General features: G+C 39.3%; 1 protein-coding gene across 2 annotated transcripts; it reads left to right on the top strand.

Annotated features, from left to right (window-relative positions):
- Window positions 1–3390: 3390 nt before the first annotated feature.
- On the top strand, window positions 3391–18356 carry LOC5571112. Of its 2 annotated transcripts, XM_021851358.1 has the most exons (9): window positions 3391–4243; window positions 4312–4380; window positions 4449–4884; window positions 4946–5281; window positions 16859–17241; window positions 17304–17544; window positions 17600–17683; window positions 17752–17810; window positions 17865–18356. In XM_021851358.1, the coding sequence occupies exons 1-9, from the start codon at window positions 3936–3938 to the stop codon at window positions 18337–18339; spliced, it is 2391 nt and encodes a 796-aa protein (XP_021707050.1). In that variant the 5' UTR covers window positions 3391–3935; the 3' UTR covers window positions 18340–18356. The 2 variants fall into 2 exon arrangements, with proteins under 2 accessions (XP_021707050.1, XP_021707049.1); XM_021851357.1 differs by having other exon boundaries at window positions 3393–4243; window positions 17752–18356.
- The last annotated feature ends 1654 nt before the right edge of the window (window positions 18357–20010 follow it).

The raw sequence follows: 20010 nt of genomic DNA, 5'->3' as shown, positions 1-20010 counted from the left end.
GCTCCCTTCAGCGTTACGAAATTTGTGAATGGGCTTTAATAAAATAAGCCTTTTATTGACTGAAAGGAATTCGAGACTTTACTACATCCTATTTTTGTACATATTATAGCTATCCTTCTCATAACAACGTGGCTGTGTGAATCTTCCCAAAATTAGAGGACAAAACTTAGTGTGTAAAAATTATTTGCTGAACAACTAGCTGCTTTTTTATTTTCTAATATTTGAAAAATACATTTTTGAGCCAAACTCGTGAAATACTCAAAAGGAATCGTACTATTATCTCCCCACTCTCTAACTAGAATATGTCTCAAAATGTTATCCATTCGGGGTAATGGCGTTCGGGGTAGTGACCCATTCGGGGTAGTGGCGTTCGGGGTAATGACCCATTCGGGGTAATGGCTTTCGGGGTAGTGGCGTTCGGGGTAGTGGCATTCGGGGTAGTGGCGTTCGGGGTAGTGTCATAGAATCATTTAGTCATTCTCGACTATTCACATGTGGCCAAAAATGCTGAGGATGGTAAAACTCGTAAGAACCGCCAATCAAATAAAGAAGAGTGCATATCAGATGACCAGTAAGTTCACCTCCCCAGAAATATATAAAGCTATGACAAATATGAGTGCCAAACACTTTTCGGGGAAGTGGGCTATTCGGGAAAACGGGATATTCGGGGAACTGGCATTCGGGGAAACGACATTCGGGGAAAAGTAGCACAACCATATTTTTGGGTACCAGGGACAGTTTTAACCTTAACAAACAATTCCACCAATTCCTCTGACATTTTAACAGCGTCACAGGGGCCTTTGTCAATGGGTTGTGGCAAAAAAGTTCCTCTCTGCTTCCAATCCATGCATTCTCTTGAAATTACACCGTGTCCAGTATATTCTCATACAAATTCAAGATAACATTACTTTGCGCTTGTTTAACTGACATCATTGGTGATAATATTTTTTGAAAGTGGTTATAATACTGATTCACTACAGGAAATATTTTGGAAATATTTCAATTATAAACTTATTTTATCAACTTAAGAATTTACGAAAAATATTTCCAGCGGCACGCTCATAGGCAGAGCCCAATTTCAATCTGCAGTTATCGCACATATATTTATCTAATTTTATCAATAATTATCTATTCAAAACGCAATTTGATTAACTTAAAGTTTCTGAAACTTTTTTGTGAATGCTCTGATTTTCACTTTGTTACCCAGACCAATATGAACAAAAATTCATTTTAAGTGCAAAACACGACTTCAATGGACATTTCATCACTTATCATAGCAATTATTTTTTCTTATTCATAAAACAAGCTATTTTACGTGAGTATAATACTACCAGACTACAATGAAATACTACAACATTGGATTATCCTACATTCAGTAAAGTTATACCAAAGAAAAGAAAAAGTGTATGAGAATATATTGGACACGGTGTGCATAAGCTGGGAATTTTTTTTATAATGAGCTGCAGCTCCATCTGACATAAAAAAAACTTTTGAAAAATTTGTTTTTTTGTATGACAAAATTTATCAACTTTGAAATAAAAAGCTAAACTGCTACTGTGTCATGGCTCAACACTTCTGATATTATAATAAAACTAACGTTTTCAAATTTATTATCTATTTTATGGTAAATCCCGAATGGGTGTATCGTTGCTTGGCACTGTGTTTTATTTTCACGATATCATGTGCTTTTTGATTTTAGCGATGTAGTTTATTTGGATAAATTTCTTGGTATATTAAAGCGCAACTTTTGACGCAAAAAGTTTTGTGATCAATCCACCTAGCAGTGAGAAAGAAAAACTACTTTTTCAAAACATTTAGTTAGAGATATGCTGTCTTCGGCAAAGTTGTAGAATTGACAATTTGAAACAACTTTGTCGAAGACACAATTTTTCTATGTCTTATACTTTTTTGAGATATATGCCGTTGTATGTGAATGACCGGATGGGACGGATGGCATAGATGAACAGGTCGGGACTGCTTCTGAAATATAAAATAATGTCGAATTAATATATTGATATGGTTCTATGTAAACAATCTTTGTCGTTTAATGTGCTGCAAAGTTAATTTTTCTTACCTAGCATTTGATTGGAGGCCTGACCGCTTGTTGGTGGTTGAGGATTTTGATTCACTTCGTCTCCACCCGAACGTCGTGTTTCCTTAGGCGGACTTCTGTGGAGCCTGATCACTAAGCGTCATGACTCACAAATATGCATCTTTTCATCAAGCTGATGACTATATCCCATAACACGTATGTTTTCGATCATTGTTGGTGACAAGTTTCGTAACTGGATTGTTTATACCGGTGCAACATCTCGAAATTTTAATGCGCGATAAATCTTGTTTATCCATCCTTAACTTCTTTTCACAAATTACTTAGATGAAATGAAAAGAGTTTTATTGACATCAAGTTTAAATAGTTATCTGCAAAGGTAGAACGACAATTGTAAGTTAAATACCTTTCTTTCTATACACTGACACGGTGGTTGTTAAGTAACTCAGGTCGTTTACGAACATTTTAGGTAGGTAAAAATACAAACATATTCATTTTTTCTTATTCATCTGGCGTGTACTCAGGTACGTTTAGTAAGTTGTTTTTTACAAAACTTTTTCTAGAAGAGAATTTGATGGGGTATGGATAAGGTTGTTACTTTTTAATGTTTGCAATACTGTTGTGATATCTATCAAACCATAAAAATCCGTCGGATTGTTAGACAAAATTGATTTTCTCATAGGCAGAGGCGAAGTCCATTGATTACCTTCATTAAAAAAAACATAATCACTGTATAATTCCGTTTTTTAACTATTCTCAATGAAAAATACAATCTATTTTCTGATTCAAACTCATTTATCACTTAAAAACACGATCATATTTGACGGTTTAGCACAAAATCTTTGAAAAAAATTGTGTGACAAAAACTTTTTTCTCTTAAATATGCCGAATTTGCAATGTATGGACGACTTTTAGTAAACTTAATTGCGAAACTTTTTGCCTAAGAACGATCGAAATCTAAAATGGCCTTTTTTTAATTGTTTTTATAATTTTGATTAAATTTTTTTTCAGTGTAGAAAATGTTTTTTTTTTTTAATTTTTTCTAAAACCTCAGGAAATTTCACGACAGTTCCCCATACAACACTTTTTTGTAGGTCTTACCGTTTTCGAGTTATACGGGTTTATAATAAAAAAGAAAAAAAAAACTTTGACCCTTTCCAAATGTTAGTCTAGATCGATTTTGAAAAATTAAAGTATGTAAAGTATCTTAGCTTCACATAGTCTTCACACCCAGAAAGTTTCATTGAATTCTGAAGGGGTGCTGCCAATCCCTTTCTCTGTCGAGTTGGCGTGAAATCCGTAGGAAATACCGCAATACTAGGACAATGGGAGAGCTAAACAGATTTGTGTTTAAGCATGTAAGCTTGATTTCAAAATTTTCTACTTTACTTCACTATACTCCAGATAGAGGATACTTTCAATAACTTCACATTGGCAAGTACGACAAATTTTGGACACTGAAATTGAAATACGATTTAAGATTCAACACCGTGTATCGGTGCTTCATAATCGGACGAAAACCCTAGCAACTTTTGTGTGCGAAACATGTCAAATCACTACTTGCACAAAGGGAGCGTCTACCCTAACGATTCGTCACAAAGTCCAATCTCAATCCAATAAGTTCCGGGGGCACCAGACAAAAATTATTTTGCCTTTCCGTGTGTATGAGAAAGTTAAAAAGCAACTATTTTCGATGATAAGGAAGCACGATGCAAAGAGGAATACGGCGGCAACCCTATAATTATATCTTATCACTGATACGATTATCGGTTTGAAGTGTTTGCGTATTTGAAACTTTTTGACGATAGAATAAAATTCATTCAGTTCAAATTTGGATCTTGTTGTGTCTTCAAGAAGATTTCCGCCTGTCCAAAAAATAATCAAAATGTCCAACATAAACAATGGGCATCCCTTGCCCACATCGCCATCACGACCCGTATCGACAACTTTCCCATCTGGCGTGCCTCCTCCTATACCACCACGTAAGATAGATTATGAGAACATCGACTTTATCGGGCGAACGAAAATCGCCTACAATAATCAAACCAGGGCAAATAGTGTTCAGAATTTGATGCAAAACTTTCAAGCACTATCTTGTGATGAGAAAGGCACTGAGCAAAATTATCCCAACTATCTGTACAGCACACAGTATACGGGAAGTTTGCAGCACATTTACGAGGAGGTTCCAGCCAGGTATTGTAAAAATACTCTTATACCACTCAGTCAGCACTCATAAACCGTATATGATTGAATTTGCACAGATCAAGTACTTCTGGCTCGAACAGTGTTGAAGTAGAGGAGTATTGGAATGATTCTATGTTTGATACTGAGTAAGTAACTACCACCGTAATGTTTCAGTGATGTGTAGCACAGCGTTTATAGAAAAAAATAATTATAGATGGACAGATTCAGGATCCCGAAACGTGCCATTTCCATTTCCTTGCGATGGTTCGCAAAGCACCAAAAGATCTAGCTCCAAAAGATCTAGCACCGCACCTGAAAATGCCGTTGATGAACTTATACAAAACGAACAAAAGTATATCGACAGTCTCATGAACGGTATACTGAACTTCATCCCTCTGATTTACCACATGAATCTCCCGGGAGGTCTACGTGGCCAGAGGAACAATCTGTTTGGAAACGTTGAAGAGATCCACGAGCTTCACCAGGACGATTTTCTTCCAGCACTCCGTCGATGTTACCAAAACGTTGAAAAAATTGCTCAGTGTTTCATCCATTACGTGGAAACGGAGAAGTTCTACTGCTACGTCAAGTACGCACTCAATCGGAGGAAATCCGATACCATTTTCGAAAGGCATCGGGATTACTTTTCGGTAACACAGCTGTTCCTATCGAACTGTATGCCATCATATAATGGAGTTTAATATTTTACAGTCCAATCAGCACGAGTTGAACAGTTTTCTTCTGCAGCCAATTCAACGGCTACCGCGGTACAAACTTTTCCTGGACAAGTTCCTCAAAGAAACGTTGAAATTTGGTGATGATCAGCAAACAACCTCTCATGTATCCAGCATCCAAAAGGCCCAGGAAATGTTGAGCGATGTGATTGATCTGATGAATGCTGCAGTATCGATTAGCGATATTCGCCAGTGTGCAAATGAGTTTGCCGCAATTTCTCAGTTTGCTTCAGGGTTTAGCCGAGATAATGATTTGGCTTCAACGTTGATTCTGAAACCCAAAGGAAATAAGCTTCCTTCAAGGAATAATCCAGTAAGTATATTTATTCGGGAATCTGGTTAACCATGTGGTACCGTGTGCGGTCATTCTTGACCGAACCAGGAATCGATGTTGAAAGTGGTTGAGTTCGATTCCTGGTTCAGTCAAAAATATTACGAAAGCGACCATTTTACTTTATCGAAGAATTTTCTAGAGGAATCTTAGAAAGAATTCATTGATGAATCCCCGATGAAATTATAATTGGATACTGGTGAAATTCCTGCTAGAGTCTCGAAAGAATTCATGAAAAAAACATTAGAGGTGTTGGCAGAAAACACTGAAAAATTTGTTCGATTTGTTGAAAACAATAAGGATTCCTTAGGATTTCGAAAACACATTTATGTTTTCCTTAAATACAATAATTCTCGCGAAACATTATTAAAGGACCTATGTACAAATGAGAGGCTTTCTTTGTTTACTTTCTCTTTGATCAATAACTGAGTCACATCAACCTCTTCTGTTGCGTTATTTGTATGAAACGCTAGTCAAGGAAATTGCCTGTCGATCTGTACACTGAGGAAAGCAAACGTAAGACTGTCATAAGATTTGCTTATGGAATTACGACACAAGAAAAATCTTTGAAATTCATAAGACCATCGTATGGTTTTCGGCAGATGTTGTTTCCATAATACACCTCGAAGGAATTTCGTAAGATGATCTTATGAACCATCATTGACTTGATAACAAAAACCATAGATAGTCTTATGAATTACGTTCTGAACCATTCTTGGTTCCATAAGACTGTCTTGTGTAATTTGAGCTTTAGATTATAAATTTCAATGAATGAATAATACTAATCCGCGTTGAAAAATAGGTTAACCAACTTGGGAAAATCAAATTTTCATCCATTTTGTCACGCCGCAATTCGATCAAAGCACTTTACTGTAAGCATTAGAATTGATTTGCGATACGACAAAATGGATGAAAATTCGATTTTCTCTAGTTGGCTAATCTATTTTGAACGCAAAGAAGTATATCATAGTAGCGAAACATTATTGAGAAAAGTTGTGAAGAACGCCTGAATTGTTGCAGCTTTACGTTAGGGGCGGATTAATGGATGAGGGGGGGTTTGTGATTTCTTACGCGTCATACACATTGTTTTGAATTTTCATTCACAAATCTTATTGTTTGAATCCAATTCCTTAATCTGTTCGAAAGAAAGTGTTAGTTACAGCGGAATTGATGATAAATAGAAAATATTTACCATTAGAAACGAAGTCAGCCAGCGACAAATCAGCAAACACGTCCATTTCGGAAGCCATATTGAATTTCTGATAGTGAAATGAGAAAATTTGCCTCACGTGGTTCTTCGTAATGATGAGCAATGGGATTCATAAGCGTTCTTATGACATTGACAATTGATTGTTATGAAAAAATTACACTTGTCTTATGAATCTCAATCTCGTCGAATGAAATACACAAGTGTCTTATGAACCAACAAAAAAATAATCAAAAACGCATTCATGTGGTGTGATCTTATGAAAATCATGCGAGATTTTTGCCTCAGTGTAGTAAAAAACTTCCCAGAAGCTTTAGCATTCCATTTTTATAATCTAAAGAGAGCGAGAGAGGAGAGAATATCTCATTTGTACATAGGTCCTTTAGTAATGTTTCGCGAGAATCCATGCATCTATGGAGATCGCAGTAGACAGCGCGCGCGAACGGATGTGTTGAAAATTGATCTGTCACATTTTAATCGTCTCCGCAAATTATAAGATTTGGCTGGTGAAATGGTTGCTGCAGTTTGTGAAAAAAGTGTCTATAGTGCAAATGAAACGGTTTATTCAAAACCGACACTGTAAGTGTCGACATAGACTTTCGCACATTAACATTCAAAACCCCTGATTTTTTTCATTTTAAAAATAACTTTCGGATGGTTCGACACTAAAAGTGTCGTCTTACCGTATGTTGGCGTTGTCTTTCGAGTATTGATAGGTGATTTTTCAAACTGAGATTAACTTATCAAGGTGAATCCTGATCATGCAGCTATGATCCCTTCCCACTAACATAACTCCTTCCCATGACAACCATGGAGATGCAGAGGTGAACTCGGTCTCTAGTAACAATGGATGTCATACTAACATCCTTCCCTTCCTCGATGACCGTAAGTACGCCATGGCGCCGTTTTTGACTTTTTAATGTTTGGAGTTCTCGAAAGTGTATATTGGGGATGGAAAGCTGCTCCCAAGCTACATCTCTTGATTTCTTGTGCAACTTCGATTATTCTGGTCAATCACAGAGTAGCAACTATGAATTGTACAGTCATCAATGCTTATGCTTATGCTATGCTAATACAAGAATTCATGCATCTACATCAAGAAAATGTCTTCACAGAAAAAATCCGTTCTCGTATCCGTAAACAGCAGACGTGAACTCGTCAACAAGCAAAAATACACCGTGAACTAGATCATGTTTTTGCGAACGCGTTGCCTAGTTCCGAGAACGTTCATGTAAACATGATGGTAGTTCATGGTGTATTTTTGACAGTTCGCGTTTTCCAGAACTCTTTTTTAAGCTTGTTGGAAAAATCACTGAATAAATCTCAGCAACGATTTAGGAATAAATCTCGAAAACTTATTCTAACAGACTCAAGTCAAAAAAGTATACAAACTTACTTAATCGATTCTACGTGTTTCGCAGACGAAATTCTACACGTTGCGCTCTGAACCAACTCGATTTTTCACTTTTAAAACGTTTAATTTCCGGATTTACAAAACGACGAAAGTAAGATTCTCAACTTTCGCAACCTAACCACTACTTTCGCCGCCCCGCTGTATGGAGAGACAAAGTGACTTAACCACGAATCAAAACAAAACACTACTTGAGCCGATTTTACACTGGTAGAAAAACGTCGAAAGTAACTAAATAAATCGGCTTATCATTTTGTAATATTTTTTTTGTGGGAAATAACAGGAACTCCCTAGTTTTTGAACGCGAGCTTAATGTATGCAAAATTTAAGCGATGTACACGGCGAAAAAAATTTAAAAAGTTGATTAATTTTAAAACAGTTCTAAAAGACAGGTTGTGATTCTTCTGAATTGATTTTCTCAAAACCATATGAAAGTTACTTACGTCGATTTGAAAAAGTAATCGAGAAATGAGTATTGTCTGTTTCACAGGCAACAAAACGCGCCGCCAACTTTCAAACACACCAACCAAATCATCGCCAGCAAACAAATCAAAGCAGTTGATGTGTCGCTGTGTAGGTAAGACTGGTGAAACGTCAAATTCGCAGCGGCTGGTTGGCTGGCGATGGTTTCATCGGCGACGATTACAAATCGTCGCGTTCGATAAGGCGCAAAATTCACAATATCCCTGAAACAGAAATACATGCAAGAATGCTTGAACACATCACTGAAAAAACTACTGGAGGAGTAACCAACATCTCTCTTGAAAAACTGCGCATATTTCCCTAATGTTCAAATTTTTAGAGAAACCTTAGAGGTTATTTCTCCGGGAAATCCAATAGGAATTCATGCGGGAATTCACCCAAGGATTCCACCCCGAATTTCTACGGGAATACTTCTGAAGATTCCTCAACGAAGTTCTCCTACATAAATCTCCAGGAGCTTTCATGTCGGACATTGTCCCGAAGATGGGCTATATCGCGCCCGAAACCGGTCGACGAAAAGGTAATTTTTAAACTTTTTGACGATTTGTAAGGACGATAAGTGTTATGTCTTGTCTCCGTCGCGTCTCGTAAATGTCGTGTAGTTTTTGCATTAGTGCAAACTATAAAAATGAGTAGTGACTCCAGGAGCTCTTCCCGGAATTCTACCAATGCTCCTCCGATGTGTCTTACAAGATTTCCTCCAGGAATTTCTCTGGAGATTTCCTCCAGGGATCCCTCCTTAGATTTGCTCCAAGAATTCTTCCAGGGTTTTCCTGCAAGAAGTCCTTCGGGGTTTTCAGCCGGGAGTCCTCCAGAGATTTCGCCCAGGATTTTCACTGTAGATTTCCAGCAGGTATTCTTCAGAGTATTTCAAAGAATTTCTCCGTCCAAGATAGATTTCGTACAGGAGTTCTTCTGGGAATTTCGTCCACAAATTCATTAAAAATTTCTCCGTAGATTTTCTCCAGGAATTTCTTCGGAGATTATTTCAGAGAATTTATGCAGAAATTTCCTCCAGGAATTTCTCTGTGGATTTGCACCTGGAATTTGTCTGGAGATTTCCTCCAGGAATTCTTCCGGGGATTTCCTCCAGGAATTGATACGAGTATTCCCTCCAGGGATTACTCCAGGGATATCCCACAAGAACTCTTTCGGGGATTTTCTCCATGAATTCCTCAGGGTATTTCCAATTACAATTGCTATGAGTAATTTGTCTAGGCATTCTTCTGGAGATTTCGTCCAGTAATTTATCCGAAGATTTTCCCCAGAATTCCTCTGTGGATGTTCTCTGAGAACTCATCCGGAAATTTTCTCCAGGAATTACGCAGGAGATTTTTTAATAGCAATTTCTCCAAAAATTCCATCCAGTGGTTCATCCGAGCATATCTTCCAGAAACTTCTCTGGCGATTTTCGCCAGAAATTAATCCAGGGAATTCCTCCGGGGATTTGCTCCAGAAATTCTTCCAGAGATTTTTTCCAAGTATTTCTCCCAATAACTCCTCTTAAGGTTTTCACAAAGAAATCCTCCAAGAATTTCCTTCAGGGAATCTTCAGGGGATTAAAATAGCAACTCCTCTGGGAATTTTATCCAGAAATTCTTTCGGGCTTTCCTCCAGGAATTGGGAGTCTTTCAGGATTTCATCAAAAAACCCACCAGGATAACATAAGAAGATCTATATGGAGGAATTCCTGGAGGAGTATCCTGAAGAATATTTTGAGGATCTTCTGGATGAGTTCCTGTTTAAGTCGCTGGAAGGATTCCTTCAAGGATTCCTACGGGAGTTTCTCCACGGATTTCTACAGGGTTTTCTGGAAGAAGGTTTGAAGGAATTCGTTAAGAGGTTCCTATAAAAATTCCCAGACTTTGGAAAATTTAACGATCGTTGACACATGAGCCAAAATTTAAAGCCATTTATCCGCCTGCATTCACACATTCTACGCAAAACATAAATTACCCGAATGGCTCGACACCGTTGTAGTCTGTGAGAGTTACTGCTCTTGAACGCTCTCTCGCCACGTACCAAACGAGAGAGTACATATAAATATTCATAGGGCTCTCCGATTGCAATGTGCCCCGAACTGTTATGGCTCGTGAACTGTTGCACTCTCTGAATATGGTTCGATCGGCTTATTCTGATCGGATTCCAAACACTGAAAATTCCTGAAATTCCTGCTGGAGGAATTCCTGAATATACACCTTAAAGAATTTCCTAAGAAATTCCTGAAGGAACTTCTGGAGCAATTCCTGAAGAAATTCCTGAAAAAACCCTTGAAGGAATTTCTAAAGAAACTGTTGGAGAAATTCCTGAAGCTACTCCTGGAAGAATTCCTGGAAATAATCCTGGAGGAATCTCTTAAGGAACTCCTGTAAGAATCCCTGGAAAAACTGTTGGAAGAATCCATGGAGAAACTTCTCAAAGAATATTTGAAGTAATATTTGGAGGAATACCTGGAGGAACTCATGAAAAAATACCCGAAGAAACTCCTGTAGTAATTCCTGAAGGCATTCCTGAAGGAACTCCTAGAAAAATTCCTGAAGGAATTTCTGGTAGTATAACTATTGGAGATACTCCTGGAGGGATTGTACTTCATTACTCCGAATCCCATTTCCCCGAATGCTATATCCCTGAATTTACAATTATCTTGACATGATAACATTGATGACATTTCCCCATGATTTTGGAATTCGGGGTAATGTCATTCGGAATTATGGGTCGTTCGGGGATTTTGAATTCGGGGTAACAGCATTCGGGTTAGTGGCATTTGGGGTAATGTCATTCGGGATAATGAGGTAGAATCTCCTGGAGGATTTCCTGAAGGAACACTTGAAACAAAATCCTGCAGGAATATCTGAAGAAATTCCTGTACGAACTACTGGATGAATTATTTGAGGAATTCCTGGAGAAATACCTGGTCCTGGAGAAATTCTTGAAAGAACTCATAGATAAACTTCTGGAGGAATAACTGTAGGAACTCCTGGATTCCTTAAGGAAATCTTGGAGATACTACTGAAAAAATTCCTGGAGGAATTCCTGGGAATTATTTACGGAACTTTTAGAAGTATTCTTTAGGAAATTTCTGGAGGTATTCCTGAAGTAACTGGTGGAGGAATTTCTGTAGGGACTCCTGAAGGATTGCCTTGAGGAACTCCTGAAGGAACTTCTAGAGGAATTCCTGAAGGAACTCCTAGAGAAAGTCCTGAAGAAACTCCTTGAGGAATTCATGAAAAAACTCCTGGGGGAAATCCCGAAGGAACTCCTGGAGGAATTCCTGAAATAACTTCTGATGGAGTACCAGAAGGACTTCCTGAAAAAAGTTCAGGAGGTATTTCTTATGAGACTCCTGGAGATATTCCTGGTGGAAGTCCTGAAGGAACTCCTGGATGAATTCTTGAAGGAACTCTTGTAAGAATTTCTATGAAGCTCCTAGAAAAAAATCTGCAAGAATTCCTGGCGCTATAACTAAAGGAACTCATGGACGAACTAATGGAGATACTCCTGGAGGAATTCCTGAAGGAACACGTGGAAAAAATCCTGCAGGAACATCTCAAAAAATTCCTGGAAGAATTCCTTGGAGTTCCTGAAAGGAATTTCTGGAGATACTCCTGGAAAAATTCTTGAAAAAACTTTTGTAAGAATTACTAAAGAAACTTCTGAACGAATAACTGTAGGAACTTCTGGAGGAATTCCTTAGGGAACTCTTGGAGGTATTACTGAAAGAACTCCTAGAGGTATTCCTGGGGATACTCCTGGTAGAATTCTTGACGGAACTTTTGGAAGTATTCTTGCAGGAACTCCTGGAGTAATTCCTGAAGTAACTGCTGGATGAATTTCAGAATGGCCCCTGAAGGAATTCCTGGAGGAAATCCTTAAAAAACTCCAAGAGGAAGTTCCTGAAGAAACTCAGAGAGAAATTTCTGGAAGAACTCCTGGAGGAATGAATGAAGAAACTCCTGGAGGTACTTCTGAAGGAATTCTTGCAGGAACTCGTAGAGATATTCCTGAAGGAATTCCTTGAGGAACTCCTGGAACCAGAAGGAACTCCTGGATGAATTCCTAGAGGAATATTTGGAGGAATACCTGGAGGAACTCTTGGAGTAATCTCTGGAGAAACTTCCTGGTAATATTCCTGGATTAATTCTTCAAGGGACTATTGGAGAAATTCCTGCAGGAACTCCTGGAAGAAAATCTGGAGGAACTTCGGTAGGAATCCCTGGAGAAACTCCTAGATGAATTCCTAAAGGAACTTCTGGATGAATTTCTACACGAACTCCTGGAGAAATATTTAGAGGAATTCCTGAAGAAATATTTGGAGGATTTCCTAAAGGAACTCCTGGAGGAATTCCTGAAAAAAACTCTTGGAGGAGTTCCTGGGGGAAATGCTGAAGAAACACCTGGAGGAATTGCTGAAGGAACTCCTAAACTAAATCCTGGAAGAACTCCTGGAGGAAAATTCCTGAATGAACTTTTGGAGAAATTCCTGAAGGAGCTAAAGGAGGACTTCCTGAAGTAGTTTTTGGAGGAATTTCTGAAGGAACTGTAATTTCTGGAGTTTTCTATGGAGAAGATCCTAGAATTCTTTCAGGAACTTTCGGAGGAATTCCTGAAATAATAGCTGAAGGAAGATTGGTAGTAATCCCTGGAAAAACTCCTTGAGGAATTCCTAAAGAAATTCCTGTAAGAACTCCTGAACGAAATCCTGGAAGAACTCCTGGAGGACGATTTGGTGGAATTCCTGAAGGAACATATTATTAAAAACTGAAGGAACTCTCCGAAGGATTCCTGATGGATCTCCTGGAGAAGGGAATCACCCTATAGATCCTGAAGGAACTCTTAGAAGAATATTTGTAGCTATTCCTATAGGTAGAGGAATCCCTAGAGTAATACCTTGAAAATATGCTGAAGGAATCTCGTGAAGAACTTCTGGAGGAATTCCTGAAGGAACTTCTGGTTGAATTCAAGAAGGAACTCTTGAAAAAAATCTTAAAGGAACTCCTGGAAGAACACCTGAAGGAATTCCTGGAAGAATTTTAGAAGGAACTCCTGGAGGAATTCCTGAAGGAACAAATAAAAAAAATTGAAGGAACACTTTGAAGGATTCCTGATGGATCTCCTGGAGAAAGGAATCACCCTAGAGATCCTGAAGGAACTCTTGGGGGAATATTTGTAGCTATTCCTATAGGACTACCTGGAGAAACTCCTAGAGTAATACCTTGAGAAAATGTTGAAGAAATCCCCTGAAGGAACTACTGGTTGAATTCCAGAATGAACTCTTGAAGGAATTTTTGAAGGAACTCCTGGAAGAATACCCGAAGAAACTCCTGGAAGAATTTCAGAAGGAACTTCTGGAGTAATTCCTGAAGGAACTCTTGGACGTATTCCTGGGGGGAATTTTGAAGGAACTCCTGGTGGAATATTTGTAGCAATTGCTGGAGGAATACCTAAAGGAGCTCCTGGAGTAATTCCTTGAGTATTTCTGAAGGAATTACTCGAGGAAGTCCTGGATGAACTCCTGGAGGAATAATTGGTGGAATTCCTAGAGAAATATTTGGAGGAATGCCTAGGATCTCCTGGAGAAATTCCTGGAGGAATTCTTGAATCATATCCTGGAGGAATTCTTGAAGCATATCCTGGAGGAATTCTTGAAGCATATCCTGGAGAAATTCCTGGGGAGTTTCTTAAGGAAATACTCTAGAGATCCTGAAGGTTCTCCTGAAGGAATCTTTAGAGGTATATTTGGAGCAATTCCCTGAAGAATCTCGTAAAGGAATAACAGGAAAAACTCCTGAAAGATCTTCTTAGGAATCTCTAGCGAAAGAACTCCTGGAGGAATCCCAGAAGGAACTCCTAAATGAATTTCAAAGGAACTCCTAGAAAAATTTCTGAAGAAGCTCCTGGAGGAATTCCGGAACGAAATCCTTAAAGAATTCCTGAACGAAATTCAGAAACTCCTAAATGAACTCCTGGAGGAATGTTTGGAAGAATTCCTTAAGGAGTATTTGGAGGAATACCTGGAGGAATTCCTGAAGGAACTTTGCAACGCATGCAATTTAAACAAGTTTTCTCTCTTTATTTCCACTTTCCGAGATGAAAAAAATACTATTTTTGCAGCAAACATGTGCAAAGTGAAAACCAAACCGACCCCTACTGCAATGTTGGTACAGCCAACCGAGCAGAAGAAAATAACTACTGAATACCAAATTGAGGAATTCCATACCAGATAATTTCCAATACTTACAACTTGAATGAGATATGAATATACCTCAAATAAAACCTTCTGCATATTCTACAAATACCAGGCTGATAATTAGATCAGGTATTGTAATACCTAAATAATACATGATTTTTTTTTTTTTTTTATTAAAGACATTTTACACCATTTGGTGCATTCATGTCTGAGAAAAAAATATAACATTACAATTCATTCATTTCACATCACTTTCATTCTTCCTTCTAGAACGAGTATGGTAAACCTTCCATTCCGAGTTGTTCCCTTTCTCGTCTATCTTTCTACTCTGGCTACATGATCGCTTTGGCTCGTTTTCATCTTTCGTTCCGCTATTCGAAGTGTCAGTCGACAACCGTCTCTTCCCGTTGGGCTCCGTTGCAGTTTCGTATTAATTATCCTGTTCGTTGCTGTTGCTGTTACCATCATCATCGATGCCGTCATCATCGTCATCGGTGCTATTGTCACTTGACTCGGAATGAGCCGACGGTGGTGCGAATTGGTTGCTGTTACTGTTCTGCTCACTATTGGTGCTGGAAGGTACATGTTGTTTTGCTTGTTTTGCAGATGCCGTCGGTGAAGTTCGTTGAGGCTCCTTCGGGTAACTCACGTAGCTGCGATAGTTGTCTACGGTTACGTACACCGGCAACGGTTTTACTATCCTCATGCGAACCACACGAACACCATTCGGTATCCCCGAGAAATAGTTTTTCCATACCTCGTTCTGGATGGATAGTACCTTGCCATACTGTTGCAGGTTGTTGATGATTTGCGAATTTGGCATTTGCGGTGGCAAATCGTGAATCTTCACGGTTGTGGTTGGACCGTCCACGTACACTGGTACGTAATAATCCACTCCTTCGTATATGAAGGAATGCTGAAGATGGTGCTGTTTATGTAGTCGTGGTGCTACACTCGAATTGTTCATTTCGATGAAAACGCAGTTATCGAGATGGTGTAACTGGATGCTCTTGACATCGGCCATGTCAAGCTTGATGTGTTTCTTGAGGAATTCCTCCACCTGATCCAAAACTGGCCGCTTTGGAAGGGTGCTGAAATCCACAACAAGGGTATTTTTCCTGTGCGCAGACATTTTGCTCAGAATGCAAAATTCTGTCGCACGAGAAAACGCGGTAACTTCGAAAAACTGGAGCTAAGTTAAAAACGTATATCGCGGACGAAGAGCGGTTGCCAACTGAATACATGATGGATTTTCATATAAAAGTGAAATTATTAAATAATAGTTCAATAGCTCGCGCAGTCCTCAATAGCTATCGAATACCAAAATGAAGTATTTTCAATTGTTTTAAACATCTTTTCATATATCATTATAATACCAAAATGAGGTATTGATAACTGAACAATACTTAATTGTGGTATGATACCAAAATATGGTATGCATATGTTATTGCGAGTTATTCTTTTCTCCTCGGGCAGTACAGCGAATTCTTCGAAGTTCCTCCAGCAATTCTTCCCGAGTTCTTTCGAAAATTTCTCCAGAGTTATTTCAAGAATTCCATAAGAGTTCCTCCGGGCATTTCTCCAAGATTTTTTTCAGAGTTCCTCCAGACGACCTTCAGGAAATTCTCTAGAACTCCACCGGAAATTCTTCAAGAGCTCCTGCGAGAATTCCTTCAGAGTTACTCCAGGCATTCCTGAAAGAATTTATTCAGAGTTCCTCCAGGATTTGCTTCGAAGTTTCCTTTGGATGTGAAAAATGCGTTCAGCAGCTCAAGCAGGGAAGCGATAGCCCACGCAATTCACCGCTTCAAGGTATCCCCGAAGAAATATCGTTAGGTGGTTCCAGGGAAAAAATGGTCCGGGCCAAGGATAATGCCTGTGCAATCTGTACACCACTTGAGCAATTCAGCTAGAATTTATCACTTATTACAATGCATGGCCTGGTTTTCGAAAGTCGTCGGTGGTTAGGCATCCCCACACTTCTTGAGTTACCTTCTCAGGGGTTTGATTGCAGATTACTTGATAGCTACTCTCACTGTACTTCAGTTTAAGTCGATCTAGAGATGACTAATATGTAATTTTGATTGCAGAAGAATCACCAGGTAATGGTCAGAGTCAATTTTAGAGGTACGAGAGGACCTGACGTCAATTATGTTGGAGTAGTGTCATCTATCAATCAAAATTGGACAGTCATAATAATCGTTTAATGCCAAGCGTTTGAGAATTTCCAAGAGATTTTTAAATCTTACATTTTTTTATGTATTTTCACAGATCGATCTTTTTGCCCAGGGCAAATTTATCCAAGCAGTGGAGACTGATATTTACGACGAAGCTCGCTACCGACGGTACAAAGCGAAGCTTTTCATATTTGAAAAACTTGTCATCTACACAGAGGTCGTCAAAGCCACTCTAAGCTACAGGGGCCATTATTTTGACTCGGAAATCAACTTTTGGGACGATTCCAAGAAGCTACACCTGTTCTGTCTTCATCGAGGAACGCAGGAAATAGAGATGCGCTTCAACAAATCTCTAGCGAATACTGTGAAAGCTATTCGTCATCGAGCTATCTCACAATTTTTCAACGAACCTCAGCTAATAGACTTCGAAGCAGCGATAGAACCGCAAACCGCTGAGGCATCCGTAACATCAGATTTGTAAGTTTGAAGGCGTTACTACTAGAACTGCTAGATTTAAACTAATCAAAAACTTTCCACAGGGACTTGGACAACAACATTATGGCTCTTATCAACTCTCAAATTCAGTTCGTACAAATCTTGCATGCAAATATCGAGTATTACTTGGAATGCAACACTTCGTATCATGAAACTAAAATACACACATTCAGGGAAATGTGCATTAGAATGACCCATCTACATTACGACCGCGTCTTATCAGATCTATCAATTAATGTCGGAAACATATCAGCAATCTCTACGGTTTTCTTGCAATATGTGACGGTAAGGAATTACGCATAAGGGTGAGATCATCTTCAAAATCGAACTTTTTTTTCAGACTGACTTCCCTCACATCTATGAAGAATACCTAAAAATCAGTTATAAAGCTTCCAAATACATTCGAATAAAATCCAATACAAACGTAAGTTAAGCTCAAATGACGATTAGTGAGTGTGATCAAGTAATCAAATAATCGATGTTTCTTTTCAGACTACCAGTAGCTTCATTGTCCCAACAATTGATGAATTCCTGTTTCTCCCTATAGAAAGGTTAGAAGAATTCGTTCAGTTTTTCACCTCAATAACCGAAAAATTATCGGACAGTATCATCCAGAACGCATCAACCGACAAGTCTCTGTATCACCGGCTGGCCGTTGTACAAGTTGAACTGGAAAAGTTCTCTCAAAGTGTTGCCGATAACTTCCGACTGTTATGCCTGGATGATAGAATCTTTGAATATGGCTTGGCTGTGATTAGCGAGCGCGCCAAGATCAAATCAGAACGGATGCAGATATCCAACTGCAAGATCTTCCTCTGTGAACGAGCGGCTGTTTGCGTTGCTTACAGCGATGAAAAACTTCTTGCCAAACGAAATGAACGATTAGGTAATGTAATATTTTGTGATAGGTTTGCCGGTAGAGCTCATCCGATGCGATTGCGAAAGAGCAGGAAGAATGATGATATGGTTTGTTTTACATTTAGGAATGAAAAATACAAAGTGAAATTCCAGAATGCCCAAATCAAAGATAGGTTTTATGCGAATTATATTCAAAAATATGTTTCTGTCGCCAAACAATAAACAAAATTTACCAAGGATCTGTAGGGTGTTCTGTTTCATTCTAGTTGATAATACTTGATAGGGTAGGTGTACCAGTTATGGACATAATGGTTCCCTATTTCGCCATACGTGATAATTTCATTTTTTTTTTTGATCATTCTGTGTGTTTCAGTATTTTGATATAAAATGAATGTTGATGTTAAAGCAATGAAAAATATTTAAAATGTGAAAGTTTTCGAGAAAACTTATATGGCCAAATAGGGAACCACTATAGCCATAACTGGTACTCTTTCCCTATTTGATGCCCACAATCCGTATCTGTTGCGTTGAATCTATATCGAATGCAAAAGCCTTCTAAACAGGATTCGGTCCTGGTCTAATCGCGTTCAGTGTCCCTGAACATTAAACGACCTTAAATTATCAATTTCGTTATAGTTAAACTTGGCACAATGATGCCAGATGCTAGTCTCGAGTTTACCACCGAGAATTGTTCGAAGCACTTTAGAGATGGTACACAAATTATGTCACGCTAAATTTCAACATTTTCGACCCCCTCCCCCGTCCTATGTCAAATTTTTTGTATGAGTACTCCGGAAATTTTGTAAGGCTTGTCACGCTTGGCTTGACCACCTCCCCCCCCCTTGGAGCGTGACGTAATTTGTGCATGACCCCTTACTCAAGATTGCAAAAGCTGTTGACCTATTCTTCTTCTTAACGTCCAAAATGCATGGTCGTACAAGGCAATCGGAAGAATCACTAGCTTATTTCTGGCAAGTTTTGTCTTCGTCTGTAATCTACGAAGCATTAAGTGCCTTCCTTTTTTGTTCTAGAATTTTCGTACTTCTGTCAAAGCGAGAAACTTTCACCCCGGCTATCTGGGATGTTAATGGGGTTTAGGCTCTGTGGTTCTCACTCAACGGTCTATCATGGATGCAGCGTCAGAGAATAAAAGGGGAAAACGACATTGTACCACGCCATTTTTATTTGGCTTAGGGCCGATTTCTTCAGCTTCGCTTGAGCCGTAAACCACGTTTACCCATATGATTAAACTAGGTTTAGGACCTAAGCGGGGTTTACGAAATCGGCCCTTAGGCTACAAGACCGATGTCCCCACGGAACAACCTCATAGTATTACTTCAGGGGGCTCCTTCACTTACATTTTGGAGCTCATGCTCTTCGGACGGGCCGGTTGGATGCCGAGGTTGGTCTTGCGATTCCGGTTGAAGGATGACTTCCAGTTAGCAAGCGCTTCGACGACCCAAAACCAGCGGTTCGTCATGACCGATACTACTCGGTGTAGTTCCCTACGGTGAAGCTAGCCTACTCCGATGGAGAGTTCCCCGACGGAGGAATATCTCCCGAAACCGGTAACGTTACGCGTTGTTCTTATTCTGTTGTTGGCCGGTAGAGTGCCAAAGTCGGCCCGGCCATTCCGCTTGGAGGATGGCTTCCAGGTCACTGGCGGTCCGACGACTCAAGCCGGTGACTCGCTACGGACTACTCAGAATAGTCTCCAACGGTGGATTTATCCTACTCCGACGAAGATTTCCCCGACGGCGGAAGATCTCCCGAACCGATGCTATCCGGGCAGATGCCGAGGTCGGTCCTGGGATTCTGGTGGAGGGAAACTTCTGGTTCACAGGCGCCCCGACGACCATTTGCCGGTGCTGTTTCACGATCTATTAAGCTAGT

The sequence above is a fragment of the Aedes aegypti genome, chromosome 3 (genome assembly GCF_002204515.2).
Source record: "Aedes aegypti strain LVP_AGWG chromosome 3, AaegL5.0 Primary Assembly, whole genome shotgun sequence".
Taxonomy (NCBI): Eukaryota; Metazoa; Arthropoda; class Insecta; order Diptera; family Culicidae; genus Aedes; species Aedes aegypti.
The sequence above is the reverse complement of the archived record's forward strand: the minus strand, read 5'-3'. Positions and strand labels throughout refer to the sequence as shown.

Coding starts and splice junctions, on each gene's coding strand:
- LOC5571112 (XM_021851357.1), top strand. CDS start 3,936: ATGTCCAACATAAACAATGGGCATCCCTTGCCCACATCGCCATCACGA. Junction 4,885..4,945: donor GGCATCGGGATTACTTTTCG/GTAACACAGCTG, acceptor AATATTTTACAG/TCCAATCAGCACGAGTTGAA. Junction 5,282..16,858: donor TTCCTTCAAGGAATAATCCA/GTAAGTATATTT, acceptor GTATTTTCACAG/ATCGATCTTTTTGCCCAGGG.